The 23,746-nt window shown below is 38.1% G+C and overlaps 2 protein-coding genes across 4 annotated transcripts in view; one reads left to right on the top strand and one right to left on the bottom strand.

Moving 5' to 3' along the window:
* The window catches only part of SLC12A1 (solute carrier family 12 member 1), a 91,906-nt gene extending 68,371 nt beyond the window's left edge, over positions 1-23,535 (top strand). For all 3 annotated transcript variants that reach the window (XM_041740500.1, XM_041740493.1, XM_041740489.1), the window contains exons 21-27: positions 2,754-2,897; positions 5,923-6,054; positions 6,293-6,404; positions 8,170-8,256; positions 18,996-19,131; positions 21,173-21,240; positions 22,223-23,535. In XM_041740500.1, the coding sequence (XP_041596434.1) occupies positions 2,754-2,897; positions 5,923-6,054; positions 6,293-6,404; positions 8,170-8,256; positions 18,996-19,131; positions 21,173-21,240; positions 22,223-22,358 (815 nt within the window). In that variant the 3' untranslated portion in view covers positions 22,359-23,535. The remainder of the gene's footprint in view (positions 1-2,753; positions 2,898-5,922; positions 6,055-6,292; positions 6,405-8,169; positions 8,257-18,995; positions 19,132-21,172; positions 21,241-22,222) is intronic.
* On the bottom strand, positions 13,629-15,017 carry LOC121482691 (elongation factor 1-alpha 1). The gene has a single exon (XM_041740506.1). The coding sequence runs from the start codon at positions 15,015-15,017 to the stop codon at positions 13,629-13,631; it is 1,389 nt and encodes a 462-aa protein (XP_041596440.1).
* Positions 23,536-23,746: the final 211 nt, after the last annotated feature.

Raw genomic sequence — 23,746 nt, 5'->3', positions numbered from 1 at the left:
TAGATAGTAGCGAGGGGGCCATTACCCGGGGCAGGGATGCTGCCAGTGTCACTGCCCTGGGGCAGTCTGTCACATATATTTTTAGGGTCCTCCCTTGAAAATGACATGTGTGAGGGCTGTAGTTTGGGGAAGGAACTTGGCATTACACCATTTGCCTGAGAGTGTGTGGGTTCGCCCAGTGATGAAGTGTTGGAGGTTAATGGAACAGCTCTGAGATAATAGTAATGAGAAAAAAAGCAAAAGGTCTTCAGAGGGGAAAGCATCAGCATTTGGAGTCAGGCTGACCTCTTTGCATTTGAACCCTGTTATTTACTGGGTGACATCAGACAAATTACTTAACCTTTCTGAGCCTTCATCTACAAAATGAGAGTAATAATAGTAACTATCTTGAGTCACTGGGGAAGGAGTAATATGCAGCACAGTCCCTGGCACCCAAAGTGTGCGCAATAAATAGTAACTGCTAAAATAACTCCCAGGCTTCTCAAAATACCCAATATGCTTTGCATGACTGAGCCCATTTCCAGAAGTTGCATAAATACACTGCCTATAGAACACGCTCGTTGCTTTGTTCTTTCAGGAGCAACAAAGCACCATGCAGAAAGTGGTGTTTATTTCTTTTTGTGGAGCCGAGAGAGTAGGAAAGGGGAAGGGTTACAATTTTCCATTTCACAGATAGGAAATCAGAGGCATAGGAAAAGTAAATGACTTGCTTAATGTCACATAAAGCCCGCAACAGAGCTGTAATCGGTCACGACCCCCAGTGCAATGCAGCTTGGGTTCACCTTTCGAACGTCAGAGGTAAGCAACTCCTGTCTGAACTTTAATACCATCAGTCTAATTTATCAGATTTTTCTATAGTTGCTGATCTTGAGAACCTTTGAAGCTTTGGGGAAATCACATGGGTGATTTGACCTTAAATCTCATGCCACTGGCAAAAGATTAATTGCTAAGACCTGGAAAGAGGCCAGACAATTCTGTATAGCTGAATAACACCACCGTCTAGGGATGTGACTGTCCTGACAGATTTAGTTAGTACATAATTGATAAATCTAGAGTTTGTATAGCTTCGCTTCCCAGATAGATAAGGCAACAGGCTCCAAGGGTTGACATTTACAGAAGCCCTACCACAGCTGTGTAACACTGAAGCTAGGTTTTCTACTCTGTTCCTCAGAATATTGCTCATTTTCTAAGTGTCTGTTCTCAGTGAGCAAGAAGATGAGGGGATCTGACAAGAGGCCACCTCGCCTACCATTCCTGTAAGCAGGAATGCCCATCATGCTTTAGCGCTGTCCCGGGACTGCTTTTGAAGTCTTATATACCCTGACCCAATGCAGGCTGAGGTCAGAGACAGATGCAAGGCATTACATAACAGTTAGGAATTTTTTGTCACAATCAGAATCCAAAACAGATAAAAGGTAGCCAGATGCAACATCAAAGCTTGGACAGTAGGTCTAAGCCCTGGACAGAAAGCTGCAAGGCTTGCCTCTTATTCCAGACTTGAGTGTTGTGAGACCCTTTCTAGCAGTTTGAAATCTGATAGGCACACAGAAACCTAAGCTTTTCTTTCTTACTCTTGGGTCACTCATTCCAGAAAGTATTTTGCTTATCAGAAGGAATTGTTGGGGTGCCTGGATGGCTCAGTCAGTTAAGTGTTTAATTCTTGATTTCGGCTCAGGTCATGATCTCAGGGTTGTGAGGACTCTGCACTGGGTGTGAAGCCTGAGTAAGATTCTCTCTCTCTCTCTCCCTCTGCCCCATCCCTGGCCCCCGCCCAGTGCACACGTGTGCAAACTCATGCTCACTGACTCTCTCTCTCTCTCTAAAAAAAGAATTGTTAGTGGACATGGTTCACTGTAATTTTTATTTGGAGCCCATACAAGGCTTTATAATAAGGTTTGGTTACCTTTCCTTAACTCTTGCCATCTAGTTTTATGCTGCAATTTAGGAGGCTTTGTCGTGTACCTGATATATACCCGGTATACTTTGGTAATTTTGGCACTTCCACTTGTCAAATATCAAACCCAGTAGTGTAGGTCAGGAAATCAGTGGTGTACAGTGTACAAGATCTTATGTACCGTGGATCTTTTTTGGGTTTTGCCAGATGTGAATGAAGATATCGTTACATAGCCTCCCTTACCTTCACACATAAAAACCTATCAACTTCATGTATTATAACCACACATAGAGCTATTTTCCTGAGCTAGTTATCACTTTCTGAATACAATTTGCTGATGTATATTACTTTTTAATAATCATTTGGAAAAAATCATATGATGTATAATTTTATTACATAGACACCATTTTTATTTTTTATTTTCTTGTTACTTAAATTTAGTGAACATACAGTGCAGTATCAGTTTCTAGAGTAGAATTCAGTGATTCATCACTTACATACAACACCCAGTGCTCATCACAAGTGCCCTCCTTAGTGCCCATCTCCCACCCTCTTCCCTTCATCACCCCTCAGTATGTCCTCTATCATTAAGAGTCACTTATGGTTTGTTTCCTTCTCTCCTTTTTTCCCCCTTCCCATATGCTCATCTGTTTTCTTTCTTAAATTCTACATATGAGTGAGATCATAGGGTATTTGTCTTTCCCCCACTGACTTACTTCACTTAGTATAATACTCTCTAGCTCCATCCAAGTCGTTGCAAATGGGACACTTTTTTTATATTAAAATCTTTTATAAGGTCGCTACTAGAAGCTTTGTCACTCTGAGTTAAATAAGTGATTTTTTTGTCTTCTTTCATTAGATGAATTAGAGAAATTGGAACAGGAGAGGCTGGCTTTGGAAGCCACTATCAAAGATAACGAATGTGAAGAAGGAAGTGGAGGCATCCGAGGCTTGTTTAAAAAAGCTAGCAAGTTGAACATTACTAAGCCAACTCCTAAGAAAGGTAAGTACTTTTAAAATTCACAAGTAAAGGAGCACCTGAGTGGCTCAGTGGTTGAGTGTCTCCCCTCATGGGATCTTGGTGGTGATCCTGGGGTCCTGGGATCAAGTCTCACATCAGGCTCCCCGCAGGAAGCCAGCTTCTCCCACTGCCTATGTCCCTGCCTCTCTCTGTGTGTCTCTCATAAATAAATAAAATCTTTTTAAAAATAAAATAAAATTCACAAGAAATAGACAAAAATGAGCCACTGCTTAAGTATCTTAGGGTTTAGAAGTCAGCATCTAAGATGTTGGGGGCAATGAGTTAGAGAAGAACTTAAGAGATGCTTCTTTCCAGACAGTAGTATAGATGAAATGTGCATGTTATTTATCAGTAACAGTAAGCTTTTTGCACCATCTTATTGTAAAAACTTAAGTATAAAATAGCAGTATTTGGTTTGGGAGTCCTATAGTGCTTACAGAGATTTGAGTGCCATAAAATAGATATTTCTTAATTAAGATGGAAAGGGGATAGGAATTTTAGAACCAATTCCCGTGTGGACTTATCTACACACACACACACACACACACACACACACCCCTTGCAGACATTTCAGGAGACTGAAAGGTAACCAGTACAATTAAATGAGGGATCTATTTAGAACCCTAATTTCGAAAAAGCATCTGTCTTTAACACAAATCAGAATTCTGGCCTTGCAACTTTCTTGATACTGATTACCTGTAGATTTCAGCTGAGTGGCACACTTACCTCTGAACGTCCAGTATGCACCCCAGGAATAGAAGACCACAGACTGAGAGCTTTTTGTACAACTTTTACACAGGTGATCTGAGTTTTTTGAAAACTGAAAATTGCTTCCTTCTCAGAAACACTGCAGGTTGAGTTTAATGAGGTCCATGGCGACCTCTGCTGGTAGAAAATTAGAATGTTAACATACACAATCCTATACCTGAAGTCACTTGGTGTGAGCCCCAGAAAAGATCATTTCTCTGGGAGAGTTTTTGAGTCAAATAGCAAGATCCAGATTGAAACTTAGCAGGCTTCCAGTCTAGTCTGACAAGCCTCAACCTTTTAAAGACGTCCTTCAATGAGGCTCTCTAATACCCCAGGAGAGGTTTGGTTCTCTTTGCTTGTTTTCCTACTGTCACCCAAGGACAAAGTTTCACCTGTAATATAATATTTTTTATATATTTACATAGAATAACATGAAATATAAACATTGCCCTCACTCAAATACTAAAATACCCTTGGGTTCCTGGAATATTTGATGGGCTATAGGAAAGCCTATTAAGTATTGCATACCTTAACATGACATTGTCTAGGAAAATGATGTGTTTGAATCTCAAGCTGGAGGTACATTGGGACCTTCGGGGTGTAAATATTAGAATAAGACCATCTGGATGCTAACAGTCTTCTTTCCTTTTCAATTATTTGGTTTATTCATGAGAAATGTTAACTATTCATTGAATCCGCTCTGCCATTCAATCATTCAATGTTAGTTACAGTTGGGAAAAGCAATGGAAAATTCAGAAGTCATAGCCCAATACTGGTTTTTTGGCTGATGGGGGAGAAGGGAAGCATCAATGTTCTTATTAATGAAAAGGGACTTATTATTTCTTCTAGAAGCCTGTTTCTGCATCACAGATCTTTTGGCAAAAATACATCCTCCGAAAGTCAGCATGTCTCATTGCTCAGAAAAGCAAAATAATGTTAGGTTTTCTTTCCAACACCTCAAATTTCAAACACAGCTCTAAAGTAGGCTCCTTCACAGCTCTGGGCTTTCACTGGTTGACAACTCTTTTTGAGTTCTAGATCAGGACAAGCCCTACCTCCAGGCACTAATACAGGAGTCCTCGGGATGCTTTGATTTGCATGTAAGTGGGGGCAGAGTTTGGTCCATTTTGTCAAGATATTTACTTTCTCCCTCAGCAGTCCTAGGGAGATAGAAGCCATGTAAGATAATTGCTTCGGAACTGACAGGCCGTAAACATGGAAGCGGCAAAAGACGGAACAAAGCATCTTCAGAACCCCTCAGATCAGAGAGGAAGCTCTGTAGCAGCTGTCAGCCCTACTCTAAGCACTTTGCTGACACCATCCCTTTGAAACAGAGCAATGAAGTCACAACTTTAAAAGATGTGGAAATGAGAAATAATATATATGGTGTAGCAATGAAAATCTCTACTGGCAAATAGGAGCCAGGGTCCTGCTCAAACACTGGCCTAATTCCCTGGTATACTTTCACTATATCCTTGAGAGGGTGGAAAGTGCAGTAAAAAAATTAAAAAAAAATAAAAATAAAATTTGAAGAACTTTCTGTACATCCTTATCTCTACCTCAAGTAAAGGAATTTTGTCTTTCTGTATTTCCTGGCTTGTTCATCTCATTCATTGAGATTCAAATAGCTCAGTGGCTTTCCCTTTGCTTCACAAGTCTCCTTGGAAACAGAAAAGCATCAAGCCAGGCTAATATTAGGACCTAAGGGGCATAGAATCAAGATGCATTTGGTCCCTAGCCAACTTTATAATCCAGACATTCATGGAATTTACACCCATTGCACTCAAATGAATGCTCTAATGAAGAAATAATTCTGCTTCTATTGCTTATATCTAGAAAACCAATCACCACATCTTCTACTTTCAAGTAAATTTGAAAATATGATTAAGTTGTTATATCTGAAATTTTGGAAAATGGTGATATTTTAGCTATTGTATCAGATAATTTAGCATTGTTACCTGCCTAAATAATAATTCTACCCTGAGATTACTAGAGACCTGAAAATAATCTACTGCTTTATTATAAAAACTGTAATCATGAAACCAGTATCAAATTTTTTTGAACTTTTAAAGGTGACCTAAATTACTATGGGACTTGACCTTTATCTCTTCTTTTCAGAGCTCACTGTTTACCAGTAAGTATAAAAAAATACAGATCCATGACCCTTCCTCTATTTCCCTGAATAGATTTATTGGCTAGTTATTTTGTTTCTTTCTTCAAAATGCAAATGTGTATACTACTTTTTCTTTCATTACAGATAGCAGCATGAACACGATCCAATCAATGCATGTGGGGGAGTTCAACCAGAAATTGGTGGAAGCCAGCACCCAATTTAAAAAGAAGCAAGGAAAAGGCACAATTGATGTGTGGTGGTTATTTGATGATGGAGGTAAAAACAATTCCAGAATATACACTAGGGAGCAGAAGTACTATGTTGATCAATTTAACAAACAGCACGGGAAGGTATATAAACACAGTATCAGTTAAAGAATAATATTTCTGTGTTTTCCAAAGATTTTAAATTATTTAGGAGCAATGAATGTGGGAATGAATAAAGATGTAAAGCTATTCATTTCCTCTTTGTGAGACATACTCATTCCTTCTGTCATAATTTACTCTTTCTTTAGGGTTAACACTCCTTATCCCCTATATCTTGACTCTCAGAAAAAAATGGAAAGACTGTAAATTAAGAATCTATGTTGGAGGGAAGATCAATCGCATTGAAGAAGAAAAAATTGCGTAAGTAACTCATCACTCTGTGTTAGAACACTTTGGATGTCTGTTGCTTTAATTTTAAGAACTTTAAGTGTTTCTGAGACACAAGAGATCTAAAGACAAAGCCATAGTGATAGGCCTTGTGTTTAGTTAGTTTTTTGGTCATTAAATTATCTGCATAATTCTTGTAATCACTCTCTTTGTGTCTCTTGATCCCCTGCCACAAATGCTTTCAAAAAGGAGTTTGACACAGAAGCCTCATCTCAAGTCTTGAATGAGACTATCATTGTCTTGTATAATGTTTGCTTTGCTTTGACTAGTGACTGTATCCAAGAAAGGAAAATCCCAAAGGAATCTGTGTCCAGTAGCTTCCTTGGGGCAGGTGGAACCTGTTAATTTGTGGTGATTACTCCAGCAGAGCACCCTAAAATAGAACTGAGAGACCAAACCTGGTCCTAGTCCCAGCCCTGCCCTCAGTGAGCCGCAGGACCTTGCAACAACAGTCAGGGCACAGATCTAGGCCCTCTGTTTCTCATCTGTGGCTTGAAAGAGTTCAAATGGATGACTATTGAAAACTCTTTTACTTAAAAAATTCAAATCAGTCCCCAGAGTGATCTTTGGGAACTAAATTTGCATCTTTGTCATTGATTTAACTGTGGAGACCCTGATGTGTAGCTGTGGAAGCAGCAAGCATGTTGAGAATGTGGTGCATCCAAACGTCTCTGGTGGAAATCTGGAAAGAGACCTTCAGCAGCCCTCATGGCAAGCCTAAGTCCTGAGCCCTTCCAAAAGTCACAAAATAATGGCAGACATTTATTCAGTAATTTGTCATATTTTCTCCCCCATCCTGGAAGGATAATATATATTAAATATATTATACATGCTTAAATATATAATTTTATTATATATATTATATGATTAATATATTTCATTCCTCTTAAAGAGAGTCATATTATAATGAAAACTAACATGATGGCTATAATAATTTGTATTTTCTTAAGACCTCCAGTAACTTACTGGGGGCAAGTGATGAAATTTAAAGATGGCTGGTGGATTAGATGATAGCATGGCATCAGCGTTAAATTTCCTGATTTCAAAGACTGTACTCTGTTTGCATAAAAGGATGTTGTTATTCTTAGAAAATACTGAAATATTTATAGATAAAGGAGCCTAAGAGCAGTAGCTTACTTTAGATGGAAGCTAGGCAGGTGGGTAGGTGAGCAGAAAGCAAGAAGAAAAGGAAAGAAAGCTGTAGATAGACAGCTGTAGCTGTATATAAAGAGAAAAAGTGTTAAATCAAATGGGGCAAGATATAAACAATTGGCAAGATCTGGGATTTCTTTGTGTATGCTGTCCTTGCAGCTTTTCTGTAACTTTGAAATTGTATCAAAAATTTCAGTTGCCAGGGGAAGAACCGCCAATATATAATAATATATCATAATTATTAGTCTGTCAGTACATTGTCAGTAACTCTAAAAATTATCAGCAAGATGATAGTCAATAATATTAAATTTGTCCTCTTTTTTCCCAAATGATAAGGAAGTATGTACAGCTCTATGTTATCTTACCTGAAATGTGAATGCAGAGTTGGGTTTGCTCTTCCTAGGATCTGCACCTACAAGAATTTGTCTTTGCCATCAGTGGAATAGCTTGGTCGCATTTAATATACTGTGATGGAAATCAAACACTAAGCAGAGCCTTTGAACATGAAGCTGAAATAAGCTGTGAACTCTTTGCCTGAAAATAGTCGCCTATGCAATGATGAAGTATTTCTCTCTTATATTTCCAGAATGGCTTCCCTTCTGAGCAAATTTAGGATAAAATTTGCAGATATCCATATCATTGGTGACATCAACATTAAACCAAACAAAGAGAGGTATGAAACATTTAACAAGATCTGTTGTTTACTGCTGGTACTGTCTCATTTTCTTTTGTGTTGATTATTGAAGGGTAAAAATGTTGTCTATCAACTGCAGTGACCTCCTAATAAGATATAATTAAAAGGGACTTACTTCAGATAACCATGCAGAGCTATCAAATAAATTATAATAGGAGGAAAAGGTTTTATGGTAAAGTTGAGCTTGAGAGAAAGAGACTTGTTGAAACACAGATTAGTTCGCATTTTAGAATTGCCCTTCATGTTCTTGGTTTCTTTGGTGGCAAGAGTAGCAGGAAGCACAAGCTCAGCCAATTCTGGACTGAGCTGTCAGGGCAAGGTCTCATTATTTAAAATTACTGGTGGGGTACCTGGGTGGCATAGTCAGTTAAGCATCCACTCTTAATTTTGGCTCAAGTCGTGATCTCAGGGTCTTGAGATGGAGCCGGGCCTCAGGCTCTGTGCTCACTCAGTGAGGAGTCTGCTTGAGATTCATTCCCCTCACCCCGGTCCCTCCTTTCCCTTTAAAATAAATAAATCTTTTTTAAAAAATTCTTTTTAAGTTACTGGTGGTACATCTTGGATGGGGAGCTCTGACAGAGAAGAGAGAAACAGCTTGAGTTTTCCTTGCACAATGACAGGGCCGACCCTCCACAGCTATTTTCACTTTTAGGTACTAAGGGCCCACGCCTTAGAGCTATGAAATTTTGGGAGTCCTCTAAAACTATCTGAAACCTGGCAAGGAAATGTCTTGGTTCCAAATTTTTAAAATGCCGAAATTGAAATAATTGTCTAAATGTCTTCAAACCGTGGCATAATTTTAACCCTCATTAATTATTAGATTTGCCAAGTCCATGGTATTTGAAAACAGCTTGTAGGCTAGATCCTCACAGGAATTCCCAGACGTGCAAGAAGAGTGTCTGGAAATTATAGCTGATGTTAAACAAACTACTTTGAGTGATAATTTACCAATTATAATATTTTTCAATTGTTTACAGTCCAAAATCATATTTACTGTTGCATCTGCATATGACTTAATACATTTGATTTGGTGTGGAGTGGGGCGTTCAAGGTTGAGAGTACAAAAGGGACACAAGGATCTTAGTAGAGCTTAGGTTCTTAGTGGCCCATTGGACATCTTCTTATTTCTGTTTACCATCATTTCTCCTTCCTCCTGCAGTTCTTGATGGGTTGCAATTCCACACTCAAATCTTATTATTCTTCCCTTCTTTTGATTCACTGTTATCCTATATGAACTAAATATCTACCAGAAAAGCATCCAGATTTAAGATGCAACCTTAGGAACTACCCTACCTTGAACTTCATGTCATCTGAGGGTATTCATGATGCCTCCAAGGCTGCGGGTCAGTTAAAATGGCTTTACAAAACATGCTAATTATGATAAGAAAACTATAATCAACAGAGTTCACCCTGGTTATGATTATGCAATATTTCATCACATCATATAAACCACTAATGCCTTCTATTCCTATATTTCTACAGTTTTAAATACTTAAAATTAAGATGCAGTTAATAATACCTCTTAGTAAATGTAATTAACATTCTGATATGAACTGGGTTGTCATGTAGTAATCTCTGGTAGCCTTCCACATTTCATTTGAAGAATTTTAATTCCTAAGTCATTGGAATTGGCAATGATGTGATCAAACAGGCTCTTCTTACGTCTCTAACTGGTGGAAATGCATTCTATTTCATAACACAGCAGGTACAATGATTTCCTAGCATGTGCCACTTCGCAACAGGCCAGAGCCTGCCAGAGCTCTGTAAGCATAGGACTATTTACTGTTGTCTGGAGGGTAGTCGTGGTCTCCCCTAATGACTTCAGTTTTTCTATTAGCCCTGGCTCAATGCTGGACACAAATTAGTCATCTACTCCTTGTAGTCAAATTCTTCTTGCTGTTATTTGTCTTAACAGCAACTAAGGACTGTCTTTGCTTGCTGATTAATTTTGTTTCTATATCCTTTGCCTCTTTACTGATCAATCTGATTTTCTCAAGTTTCTTTCCCTTTCTTTCATGCTAGTCTCTGCCATGCTGCCACAGTTACTCCCTGCATAGCTATCCTATCTGTCCTGTCACCAAGGATGTCAATGTACCTCTTCCATTAATGCTTTTCCATTGTTTGAGTGCCCATCAATTTATTTTACTAACCCTGAACTTTGTGCTCTTTTCATTTTTAAAAATATTTTACTTATTTATTCATGAAAGACGCACAGAAGAGGCAGAGACATAAGCAGAGGAAGAAGCAGACACCTCTCTGTGGGGAGCCCGATGCGGAACTCAAACCCAGGACTCCAGGATCACGACCTGAGCCAAAGGCAGACCCTCAACCTCTGAGTTATAACAGATGCCCCTGTTATTCTTTTTTCAGACAGTAAATATTATGGAGAGTAGTAAAAAATGAAGGGTCAAGCATTTTTGTTCTTGTACTGGTGTCTAAATTTAATTTTAGATACCATTTTAATTTGTGTTTCTTAAATATCCTTATCATCCTGCAGTGAATGCAGAAATCTATTTCCCTGTCTCAGGAAAAACAAAATGAATTAGATTTCACAATTTGGGGGATATTTTTCTCTGATAGTTCAAGGTCTTGAGGAAAATGCAAAAAAAAAAAAAAACACCTATTTTTACTGCAATAAAAGAATCTTTGCAGCTAATGTACCCTGGTGTGAAGAAAAAATACCACCAAGGAAAGGGGTGCTGGAAGAGTCATTCTCCTCTCTTCAGCCTTCCACTATAACTGATATCATATTGCTTTGTCAAACAGTCACATATCTGGCATTGGCAATGATATTCAAATATATAAAAGCAATCCTACTTTAAAACAGAGAATGATCAGTCGGTAAATCTCACAGATGGCCATTGGTAGTACATCTGGTACCTTTGTGATAATTTTTTATTAAGTTTTTAATCTTAATTCCAGTATAGTTAACTATGTTATATTAGTTATATTAGCTTCAGGTATACAATAGAGTGATTCAACAATTCTGTGTATTACTGAGTGCTCATCATGATAAGTGTACTCTTAATCCCCTTCGCCTATTTCACCATCCTCCCACCTATCTCCCCTCTAGTAACCGTCTATTTTCTATGGTTAAGAGTCTGTTTTTTTGGTTTGTCTTTTTATTCCTTTGTTCAATTGTTTGTTTTATAATTCCACATATAAGTGAAATTACATGGTATTTGTCTTCCTCACACTAGCTTATTTCATTTAGCATTATAATCTCCATTTCCATCCATGTTGCTGCAAATGACAAGATTTCATTCTTTTTTATGACTGAGTAATATAATGGGGGATGCAAATATCCTTTCAAGTTAGTGTTTTTGTATTCTTCGGGTGAATACCCAGTACTACAATAACTAGATCATAGGATAGCTCTATTTTAAATTTTTGAGGAACCTCCGTACTATTTTCCAGAGTAGCAGCACCAGTTTGCATTCCTACTAACAGTTCGTGATGGTTCCATTTTCTCCACATCCTGTTTCTTTTGTTTTTTTTTTTTTTTTTTTAACCATTCTGAAAGGTGTGAAGTAATATCTCATTGTAGTTTTGATTTGCATTTCCCTGGTGATGAGTGATGTTGAGCATCTTTTCACTGGTCTGTTGGCCATCTGTATGTCTTCTTAGGTGAAATGTCTGTTCATGTCTTTTGCCCATTTTTTTAATTGGATTATTTGTTTTGGGATGTTAAGTTGTGTAAGTTCTTTATATATTTTTGGATTCTAACCCTTTATTGGATATGTCATTTGCAAATATCTTCTCCCCATCAGTGGATTCCATTTTAGTTTTTCTGATTGTTTCCTTCACTGTGCACAAGGTTTTTATTTTGATGTAGTCCCAATAATCTAATTTTGCTTCTATCTCCCTTGCCTCATGAGACATACCGAGAAAAAAGGTTGCTATGGTGAATGTCAGAGAAATTACTGCCTATGCTCTCTTTTAGGATTTTTGTGGTTTCAGATCTCACATTTAGGCCTTTAATCCATTTTGAGTTTATTTTTTGTGTATGGTGTAAGAAAGTGGTCCAGCTTTATTCTTTTGCATGTAGCTGTCTAGTTTTCCCAACACCATTTGTTGAAGAGACTGTCTTTTTCCCATTGCATATTCTTGTCTCCTTTGTTGAAGATTAATTGACCATATAATTATGGGTTTATTTCTGGGCTTTCTGTCCTGTTCCATTGATCCATGTGTCTATTTTTGTGCCAGTGCCATACTGTTTTGATTACTACAGCTTTGTAGTATAACTTGAAATCTAGAATGGTGATATTTCAATCTTTGGTTTTTCTTTTTCAAGATTATTTTGGCTATTTTGTGGTTCCATACAAATTTTACGATTATTTGTCCTAGATGTGAAAAATGCTGTTGGTAGTTTTATAAGGATTGCATTAAATCTGTAGGTTGCTATAAGTAGTATAGACATTTTACCAATACTTGTCCAAGTTATGAGCATGAAATAACTTTCCATTTTTTTGTGTCATCTTCAATTTCTTCTATTAGTGTTTTATACTTTCAAGTACAGGTGTTTCACCTCCTTGGTTGTGTTCATTCCCAGATATTTTATTATTTTTGGTGTAATTATGAAAGGGATTGCTTTCTTAATTTCTCTTTCTGTTATTTCCTAATTAGAGTATAGAAATGCAATGGATTTCTGTACATTGATTTTATATCCTGTGACTTTACTGAATTCAGTTATCAGTCTAGTAGTTTTTTTGGTGGAATTTTTAGGCTTTTTGATATGTAGTAGCATGTCAGCTGCAAATAGTGTAAGGAATACTTCTTCCTTATCAATTTGAATACTTTATGTTTCTTTTTCTTGTTTGATTGCTATGGCTAGGACTTCCAGTACTATGTTGAATAAAAGTGGTGAGAGTGGACATCCTTATCTTGTTCCTGATCTTTCAGGGAATGCTATCAATTTTCCACAATTGATTATAATGAGCTGTGGGTTTTTCATATATGGCCTTTATTATGTTGAGTTATGTTCCCTCTAAACCTACTTTTGTTGAGGCCTTTGGATCATTTTTATTTTTTTATTTTTTTATTTTTTTTTTCTCATTAAACTTTTGTTTTAATGGGTCTCAAAATTCTGTGACAGATTTTTGGTCAAGTTGTTTCCATTAAAAAGTACTGATTTTAAAAACTAATAACTTAAAACTGCCACACACGCACAAAAAAAAAAAAAACAAATGGTCCACAAAACATTCTCCTTTCCTTCTGAAGGTTTTACGATGCATTGTTATCATTAACCAGTCTTTTACTATTAAACTTAAATGGCCAATTGACACAAACAGTTCTGAGACCGTTCTTCCACCACTGATTAAGACTGGGGTGGCAGGTATTGGGGATAATATTCATTTAGCCTTCTGAGCTTTCTGGGCAGACTTGGTGACTTTGCCAGCTCCAGCTGCCTTCTTGTCCACTGCTTTGATGACACCCACAGCAACCGTCTGTCTCATGTCACGAACAGCAAAACGACCCAGAGGAGGATAGTCAGAGAAGCTCTCAACACACATAGGTTTGCCAGGAACCATATCAACAATGGCAGCATCCCCAGATTTCAAGAACTTGGGACCATCTTCCAGCTTCTTTCCGGAACGACGATCTATCTTTTCCTTCAGCTCAGCAAACTTGCAAGCAATGTGAGCTGTGTGACAATCCAGCACAGGTGCATATCCAGCACTGATTTGGCCTGGATGGTTCAGGATAATCACCTGAGCTGTGAAGCCAGCTGCTTCCATTGGTGGGTCATTTTTGCTGTCACCAGCCACGTTGCCACGACGAACATCTTTGACAGATACGTTCTTGACATTGAAGCCCACATTGTCCCCAGGAAGAGCCTCACTCAAAGCTTCATGGTGCATTTCAACAGACTTTACTTCAGTTGTAACATTGACTGGAGCAAAGGTGACCACCATACCAGGCTTAAGAACACCAGTCTCCACTCGACCCACTGGGACAGTTCCAATACCACCAATTTTGTAGACGTCTTGGAGAGGCAGACGCAGGGGCTTATCAGTTGGACGAGTTGGTGGCAGAATGCAATCCAGGGCTTCAAGCAGTGTGGTTCCGCTGGCATTCCCATCTTTACGGGTGACTTTCCATCCCTTGAACCAAGGCATGTTAGCACTTGGCTCCAGCATGTTGTCACCATTCCAACCAGAAATTGGCACAAATGCTACTGTGTCGGGGTTGTAGCCAATTTTCTTAATGTAGGTGCTGACTTCCTTAACGATTTCCTCGTATCTCTTCTGGCTGTAAGGTGGTTCAGTGGAATCCATTTTGTTAACACCAACAATTAGTTGTTTTACACCCAGTGTGTAAGCCAGAAGGGCATGCTCACGGGTCTGCCCATTCTTGGAGATACCTGCTTCAAATTCACCAACACCAGCAGCAACAATCAGGACAGCACAGTCAGCCTGAGATGTGCCTGTAATCATGTTTTTGATAAAGTCTCTGTGTCCTGGGGCATCAATGATGGTCACATAATACTTGCTGGTCTCGAATTTCCACAGGGAGATATCAATGGTGATACCACGTTCACGTTCAGCTTTCAGTTTATCCAAGACCCAGGCATACTTGAAGGAGCCTTTTCCCATCTCAGCAGCCTCCTTCTCAAATTTTTCGATAGTTCTTTTGTCGATTCCACCACATTTGTAGATCAGATGGCCTGTAGTGGTAGACTTGCCCGAATCTACGTGTCCAATGACGACGATGTTGATGTGAGTCTTCTCCTTTCCCATTTTGGTTTAGGTTTAGCGGTGGTTTTCACGACACCTGTGTTCTGGCGGCAAACCCGTTGCGAAAAAGGCTTTGGATCATTTTTAAAAGGCAACTCCTCTGAATTCAATTAGAGAAAGAAGAATCTTCCTCTGAGCTGATCCAGGCCCTGTCCAAGGGCCTAACACTTATTAGAGTGCCAGCTCAATTTCAGCTCTCTTGGCCAGGAAGCCCCTACCTACTATTAATAATTATCTCCCCAACACTGCTTTTTCTTGGTCATCATGTGACATACAATGTCAAAAATAGTTTGAGAATGATTTCCATGTTGGAGGCTAATGTTAAATGTACCTAGATTGCCTCTAATAAATCCTTTGACTACTCATAAAACATCAGTATTATGTCAGTATTATCAGTAATATGGAGATATTTTATCATAGAAACATTATAAATATGGCTGGGCAAGGGTGAAAGGGAGTACAAAAGCAAAGTTAATGAGAAAATAACTGAGCCTGGAGAAACTGAAAATCTCTTGTGGTTAAATTTTATTTTTTATTGAATATACTGATTTAAAAGTCATAGGCCAAAAAGGCAACAATCTTTACATAGAAATTAAAGAGAAAGTAGAAGCAATTAACTGGATACTTTAAAGATACTAGAGTCGTGGGGTGCCTGGGTGGCCCATTCTGTTAAGCAGTTAAACAGTTAAGCAGCTGACTCTTGGTTTTGACTCAGGTCATGATCTCAGGGTCATGAGATCTAGCCCTGTGTGGGGCTCTGCACTCAGTGGGAATCGGCCTATCCCTCTCCCTCCTTCTCTGCCCCTCTCCCCATGTTCTCTCTCAAATAAATAAAATCTTAAGAAAAAAAGATACTGGAGTGGTCACAAAACAACTAGCCTATTAATTTGAGAAAAATCTTATATGAACTTAGGGGGAAATTTTTTTTTACAATTAACAAATTTTTATACTTTGGTGTCATGAAGAACAAGGATGAAGAAGGCAGGGCAGGTGTAAATTAATTTTTTAAATTGAACTAATGGTCATTTACATTCAATGGCATGTAAAACTTGGCCTATTCTGGAGTCAATTAAAAAAAATTTTATAGGGATACCTGGGTGGTTCAGTGGTTGAGTATGTGCCTTTGGCTCAGGTGGTGATCCTGGGATCCTGGGATCAGGCTCACCACAGGGAGCCTGCTTCTCCCTCTGCCTATGTCTCTGCCTATCTTTCTGTGTCTCTCATGAATAAATAAATAAACTCTTTGGAAATTTTTATATAAAAAATCAGATTTCATAAGAATCAGAATAAAAATATTGAGCCACCTTTGCATCATCTAGCTAGGAGAATGGAAAATGGTCAGCTCAGGGATAAACCTTAGGAGGAAGAAGTCAAGATGAACATAGACAAAGAACAGTAAGAGTTGAGAGAAAATAAATGGGCAAATACAATCCCATTATAACCCATTATGTCACTCAGCATGTTTTGATGCAAATAAAAAGTGACTTAAATGATGCAAATTATTGGTAAACATAACTGAAAAATCCAATTATGTTTTGGCTTTCAGGCAAAGCTTGATCTAGAAGGTTAATTTTGTAATCAAGGACTAATTCTCTTCCATTATCTTTACTCGACCTTCCATTATGAAAGCATCAATCAAAATTGATTTTGTTCGTAAAAACAAGATGACAGCCAGTAGCAACCAGGACTACATACTTTCTCATTTATGTTCAGTGGGACAGAAAGCTTGTCTCTTCTTTAGTCATTGAATTCACATCATGGGCTCCATTGCACCTACCTAAGCCACTAAGCCATTTTACTTGGTCAGTGAAATGCTAGGTGCCCTTTGGTCAAGTTTGCCTGAGATATGTGCCTACCCTGGCCAAAGGGCTCTGGCAGATGGAATAGAATTGTGCTGATTAGCTTATGCTGGGGATGGAGTCACTCTCACCCAAACTGCACTGGGGAGGATAGTATGGATGCCAAGGAGACAACAAGCAACATGCACTCCACTTCCTTTCTTAGGAAACTGTTTTCAAACTGGTTTTCCTAATAAGCACCTGGGCTGAGATGCAAATAAAACTTTTATCTTGATCAAAATAAGTATATAGAGAGCTTAAACAGAGAGCCTCTCAACTGCTAGCCTCAGTCCTATGACTGTGTAACCAAGACACCTTGGTTTTACAGGGCACTATACACTTTTCATAGCACTGTCACCCAAATCATCATCTAACCATGACACCAATCTTCAGGCCAGCTCTCAGCAGCCACCATTATCTCCTTTTATAGGCGAGGTTATCCAGGTCCAGGAGGACAATGGAAGTGTGGGAGTGAGAACCCAGGTTCTTCTTTCCTAGGCTGGCACCTTTCCATTGCACAGATTACAGCCAAGGGTCTCTGAAGGCATGGCACTTGGAAGGAATAGCAAATAAAAGTATCATGTAGAGGGTATTATGCTGAGTGAAGTAAGTCAATCGGAGAAGGACAAACAGTGTATGTTCTCATTCATTTGGGGAATATAAATAATAGTGAAAGGGAATATAAGGGAAGAGAGAAGAAATGTGTGGGGAATATCAGGAAGGGAGACAGAACATAAAGACTCCTAACTCTGGGAAATGAACTAGGGGTGGTGGAAGGGGAGGAGGGTGGGGGTGAATGGGTGACGGGCACTGAGGGGGACACTTGACGGGATGAGCACTGGGTGTTATTCTGTATGTTGGTAAATTGAACACCAATAAAAATTAATTTATTTAAAAAAATAAAACATTTATTAATGTTTAAGAACAAAAAAAAAGTATCATGTAGTTGAAAGAATAGGGCATATCAGTCATTCCCCATTGTTGTCTATTCTAAATAAACCAAAGTGTCAGAAATCTACTACATTCATTATCTCTTCAATCCCTTAATAAAGGCTCTGGCAGGTTCTCCTTTATAATCTCTGCACTTTGATCTGCAAATTCAAAATCAGGGCAACCGATGAGATCATTGAACTCATATTTTAATTCCTTAACCCAGCAGCACATTGATTCTAGTTATCTCTCATTCCAAAGTTACTAAATTATAAGCTATATTATATAAAATCAAAAGATATTGTATTATTTGGCATCATCTTACAGTAGCACACTGAAGACAACCATTCTCATAAATTGTAAGCTTTGTTTTTTGTTTAAAAAAATCTTTGAGATTCTTACAAAAGACAAGAATGAGATTTTCTGGCACTCTTTAAAATGTTCCACAGCTGTGAGATACTGCTATTAGTTTTCCACTCAATGATTTCTTCTTAATTGCTCTAAAATGGCCTCAGATTTTTAGACATAAAAATATTATTGATTTTTGTTCATTCCTCAAACATGCACCTGAAAAATAGTCATTTAAACATCTCAGACAGCAACAGTAGACATGAGAAGGACAAAAGCTGCATTATTTGCTGCAAACATCCAAATTGCTCTATAACCATTAAATTTGCTATTCTTCTAGCTGCCCATCCACCGCCCCCTGCTGGCAGGGAAAGGGCCCTTTGGACTAAAAGGAGAGAGAAAGCCCAGCCAAATCCTATCCCAAGTAACCTAGTTCATCTCCCACATTAATTCAAGAATGTCTCCTAGACAGTCTGTGCAATGAGCAGATGGAAACTCATTTAAGCAGATGGAAACTTATTTATGAGCTAAAGTGTTTACATTACAATGGTGTCTTTGACTATACTGTGTAGAAAATGTATTTGCAGAATAATTACTATCTATGTGTTGATGCGTTTTTATTGAGGGTCTATTGCGCAGTAGGCTAACAGGGCTTCAAACATGTTAAGGCCTTTCCTTAGGTAGGGAGGCAGTACTATATCCATGGCTTTACTCACAGTAATTCCCCTGCAAAGATAATTCTTAAAAGATTTGCATGACATTCAGCTCTGATTCTGCAGCCAGCAGAGCCAGTCATACCTGGAGTATCTGTGAAATAATGAGTTAGTTTCCCACTGTGAGCCCTCCTTTATAATTCCAATTTCAGCTGGAAAGTCTTTGAAGAGATGATTGAACCATATCGTCTCCATGAAAGCTGCAAAGATTTAACAACTGCTGAGAAATTAAAGAGAGAAACCCCATGGAAAATTACAGATGCAGAACTGGAAGCAGTCAAGGAAAAGGTAAGGACTTGTCTTCCTTAATTTTTACTTTACTGTCTAACTAGCTGAAAAAGAAAACAGTGGTTGATTTAAAGATCAAGAAGTAACGATGTATCTGTTATAGAATTTCATTATTCCAGATCCAGGGTTTCTGCATTTTTCAAGTCCTTTTCAATCATATATTACTGGATATGAGGATTTAGAAACTGGTTTCCATTTCTTAATATAAAATCAATGCTTTTCTTGAAAGATAAAAAAAATCTCAGATTATTGATATATATTGCGAAGTCTCCTTTCAGATTTAATTTTATAGACCAGGAGATAGATCCATCATTCTAAAATAACTTAAGTCAATATGTGTACCAAGTTAAAGGTAAGTGACTCACAATTTAACACAGTAACAAAAAATTTTAACCTGATGAGGTTATGAAAACTAACAAAGTAATCTGAGAAAATACATAATTGGAATAATGATTATCAAAGTTGGGTTGAGCACATTTTGTAGGATGGATATAATAAATTACATTAGGAGCTGAACTTGAAACAAATTAGAATGAGAGATACTAAAGCTTTTCAAATTTAGTGGAGAAAATACTGAGCTAAGATTGATAAACTGTATAATAAACTGGCCAGTTATTTGTTTGCTTGTTTATTAGGGGAAGTTGGGAAGATTTTTATTTTTATTATTTTTAGTTTCACTTTTTTTTTTAATTTTTAGAGAGGCAGAGAGAGAGAGAGTTGGGGGATGAGCAGAGGCAAAGGGAGAGGGAGAGAGAGAATCTTAAGCAGACACCAGGCTCAGTACAGAACCCGATGCGGGGCTCAATCTCAGAACCCTAAGAACATGACCTGAGCCAAAATCAAGAGTTGCTTAAGCATCTGAGCCACCCAGGCACCCCTAGTTTCACATTTTCATTTAAACTCCACTTAGTTAACATACAGTATAATCAGTTTCAGGTGTAGAATTTAGTGACTCATTACTTCCATACAACACCCAGTGCTCATCACAAGTGCTCTCCTTGGGATCCCTGGGTGGCTCAGCAGTTTGACACCTGCCTTTGGCCCAGGGCGCAATCCTGGAGTCCCAGGATAGAGTCCCATGTCAGGCTACCGGCATGGAGCCTGCTTCTCCCTCCTCCTGTGTCTCTGCCTCTCTCTTTCTCTATGTCTATCATAAATAAATTAATTAATTTAAAAAAAAGTGTTCTCCTTAATCTCCATCATCCATTTAGCCCATCCCCCACCCACTTCCCTCCAGCAACCCTCTCTCACTCTCTCTCTCTCTCTCATAAACTGCCCACTTCTAACAAAGATTTTTCACCTAATTGAGCAAATCATACATCTAAGCCTTGATTTCTGAACCAATGAAGTATAATGGTAAGTATTATTCTCATCCCTGCAAAATTGTCAATGTAGTTATTTTTCCAAGTGAGTCTTTGGCTGACATTTTAGTTGAAACCAGTCTGCTGTGCTGATAAAATATTCAAAGAGCCTATATAATGTAGACTAGGATATAATTTATGTGCTTAGGATATTAAATTGGTATCATGATTCTATTAGTTCTTCTACCTCTAATCTGTTCCCAGATCTGGCCATTCTCACCTTCTCTTTACTGTTAACCATGTTTTCTGCTCGCTTGTTTTTTTTTTTCCTTAGACTTCAATAAGCCACTATAGCACAACAACCTGATCTTATTCTTTATCTTTCCAAAATTTCTCAGGAGTTTTTTTTAAGGTTTATCTATTTATTCCTGAGAGACACAGAAAGAGACAGAGACATAGGGAGAGGGAGAAGCAGGCTCCCTGTGAGAAGCCCAATGCAGGATTTGATCCCAGGACCCTGGGATCACTACCTGAGCCAAAGGCAGGTGCTCAACCACTGAGCCACCCAGGTGCCCCTCCCAGGAGTTTTTAAAACACTACTAGTATCCAAAGCTGAAAGAAATAATTGTAAGTTTTTTTGAAGTGAGGTCTTTTTTTTTTTACTTCTCCATAATTTAAGTAGATTCACATTCATAATTCTGGTGGAACTGCTCTCAACAAAATCTAAATGTTGTCCACAGAGCTACCGCCAAGTTCGACTGAATGAACTCTTACAGGAGCACTCAAGAGCTGCTAATCTCATTGTTCTGTAAGTATCACTGCAGACATTTAAGAATATTACAGGGGAATCTTAGGTAAATGGGTTAATTGACTTAAAAAATAATGACTATTCAGGTGGAAAGTTTTAAAATTTTGGAACACATGGGATTTTAGACAGTGAGAAAAAACGTCACCCTGAGACCCTGCCACTTGGACTTTCTCTCTGGTGTGCCCCACATGTAGGGCCAAGGCATGTGCCCACATAGAATCTTGGCTCCCTTTTCAGCCCATGCTCCAGAAACCTGACCCTGGAACCTTCTGCCTAACAGGCCTCAAGTCAGCCACTGAGGCTCATGGGCTTCTTCCCTGTGTAGTGCTCCTGAGGTAGAGTCCACAGCATGTGGCTCCCTGCTATGTTGAAAGAGACCAAGGTAGGAAAAAAAGGCATAGGACTCTTCCTGTTTCCACTCTTGCCCTTCACTTCACAAATTTTAGAGGTGTACCTGTTGGAAATAGGAATGCTTACTTAAAGATTGACAACTAAACATGAAAAACAGCTATTTCACATTTTACCCCATGATATGATTCCTATGTATAAAGATTAATATGCCTTCAAGGTCTACAGCAGAGGACTATCCATGTAAGACCTAGAACAGTCTCCCGAATTGGGTAGCTGTTTTCTGAGGCTTCTGCCAAATACAAGAGTTTTAAAATATAGGGAAAATCATTTCCATCAAAAAAGGAGAGATATTGGTTGATCAAATTTTCTATTTATAGAGGAGTAAAAATTTATGGTTATATTTTGTTGCTGCTCTACAAGGCCTAAGACTATTTTTCTGATTTATAGATATTTGTCTTATCTGAGAAATACATCGGTTTAATATCTATGTTCAGAATAATTTCAGTGCTTTCATGTTTGGGGGGAGGGTTACAAAAGTTTCAGGCCATTGGTTATTAAATAGCTCAGATGACTAGTGATGTTACTGCCTATAGTAATTGTCACTTTTTAAATTTTTCTTCCATGCTGTCAGGAGCCTTCCAGTGGCAAGAAAAGGATCTATATCAGATTGGTTGTACATGGCTTGGTTGGAAATCCTCACAAAGAACCTCCCTCCTGTTTTACTAGTTAGAGGAAACCACAAAAATGTCCTGACATTTTACTCTTAATATGTGAAAGATTGGAACACATTTTAATATACGAAAAATTAGGAAACATGTTCTGGTACTTTATGTTGGAAATCTGATCTATGGATTTACAAACCTCTGAGACAATCTTACAGGATTCCATAGAAACTGTCATTATTTTTTATTAGTTATTGGGGGCTATTTTTTTTTCTATCAGCTTAAGAGGGTATCAAAGCTGATATCCTAGAAATGCTACCCCTAGGAAAACATCTTTATTGTTGCTGTTGATAAACAAGAAAATTAAGGAGACCATGCTGGCTTATCCTCATGAAAACCACCAACTTGATTGTAAGCATCTCCAGGCAAACCTAATCTTGTGTTTGCTGCTAGGCCTTGGTAGAGGCCTCAGCCCCACAGCAGGTCCTCATTAAATGCTTATTGACAGGCTAGTAGAGTAACTGTGGGTGGTTATCAAAGGAAAAGACAGACTGGGCAGGAACCTCGATTACATTTGGCCTTCTGAGAGGCTTATACCTACAAAGAAGATTTGAAAATCAATAACTGAAAACTTTAAGAAGTACTTGAGTCTACAACATGTTTAAAGCAGTTACCTAAATAAGGTTATTTAATGTAACACAGTGTATATACTTAGAGTGATCTGAGTGATTATTGATAACATATGGCTTCAATTTGCTGCTGACTGAAGAGTATGTCAGCTGGATCAGAAGACAACAATATTCAAATTAGATGAACTAGATTCCATTTTTAATATATAGACTTTGTTTTGCCTACTATTTTGAAATCTCCATCATAGTATTTCTTTGCATATTTGTTTCTAATTAAGTGGTTAGCACAGATGAGATCTTCTTAGATGTCTAATTGAAAACCTAATACCCAAATTTTCAAACCATTATAAAGAAATATATCCTGAATCATATACTTAGTTACTCTATATACTGATTGTATGGATTGAGAGGAATAATCTAATGTGAAGTGGAGAAACTTACAAAATTACAAAATTGTGTGTTGTAGACAACATACAAGTATTGATTTTTTAATTTTTGTTAATATTCCTATAATAATCATACTGAAAAATCAACAATTTTTTTTTTCTGATGAATGACTTGATTTTTTTTTTTCTTAACACATTTTGACTGCTTATTCTAACTGATAAAATACAAGGGAAAAAATGAACCTGAAATAAAAGCATTGAAATTTGTATGCTTTGGCCAGGTCACATTTTTGCTTTCAAGTTGATGAAGATCACCGTGCAATGGCATATCAGATGTAAGCATTAAAAATTCAATCAGTTGCCTCGTCTCACGCTTGCCTAAAACCAGGAATTAAGATTTGGAATTCTAGGGGCACCTGGGTGGCTCAGTGGTTGAGTAACTGCCTTTGGCTCAGGGCGGAATCCCAGGGTCCTAAGA

This window comes from Vulpes lagopus, chromosome 2, assembly GCF_018345385.1.
Source record: "Vulpes lagopus strain Blue_001 chromosome 2, ASM1834538v1, whole genome shotgun sequence".
In the NCBI taxonomy this organism is placed as follows: Eukaryota; Metazoa; Chordata; class Mammalia; order Carnivora; family Canidae; genus Vulpes; species Vulpes lagopus.
This window is presented reverse-complemented; position numbering and strand designations above follow the sequence as displayed.

Bases quoted from the DNA above. Each gene is read 5' to 3' on its own strand.
- LOC121482691 (XM_041740506.1), bottom strand. From the start codon at position 15,017: ATGGGAAAGGAGAAGACTCACATCAACATCGTCGTCATTGGACACGTA.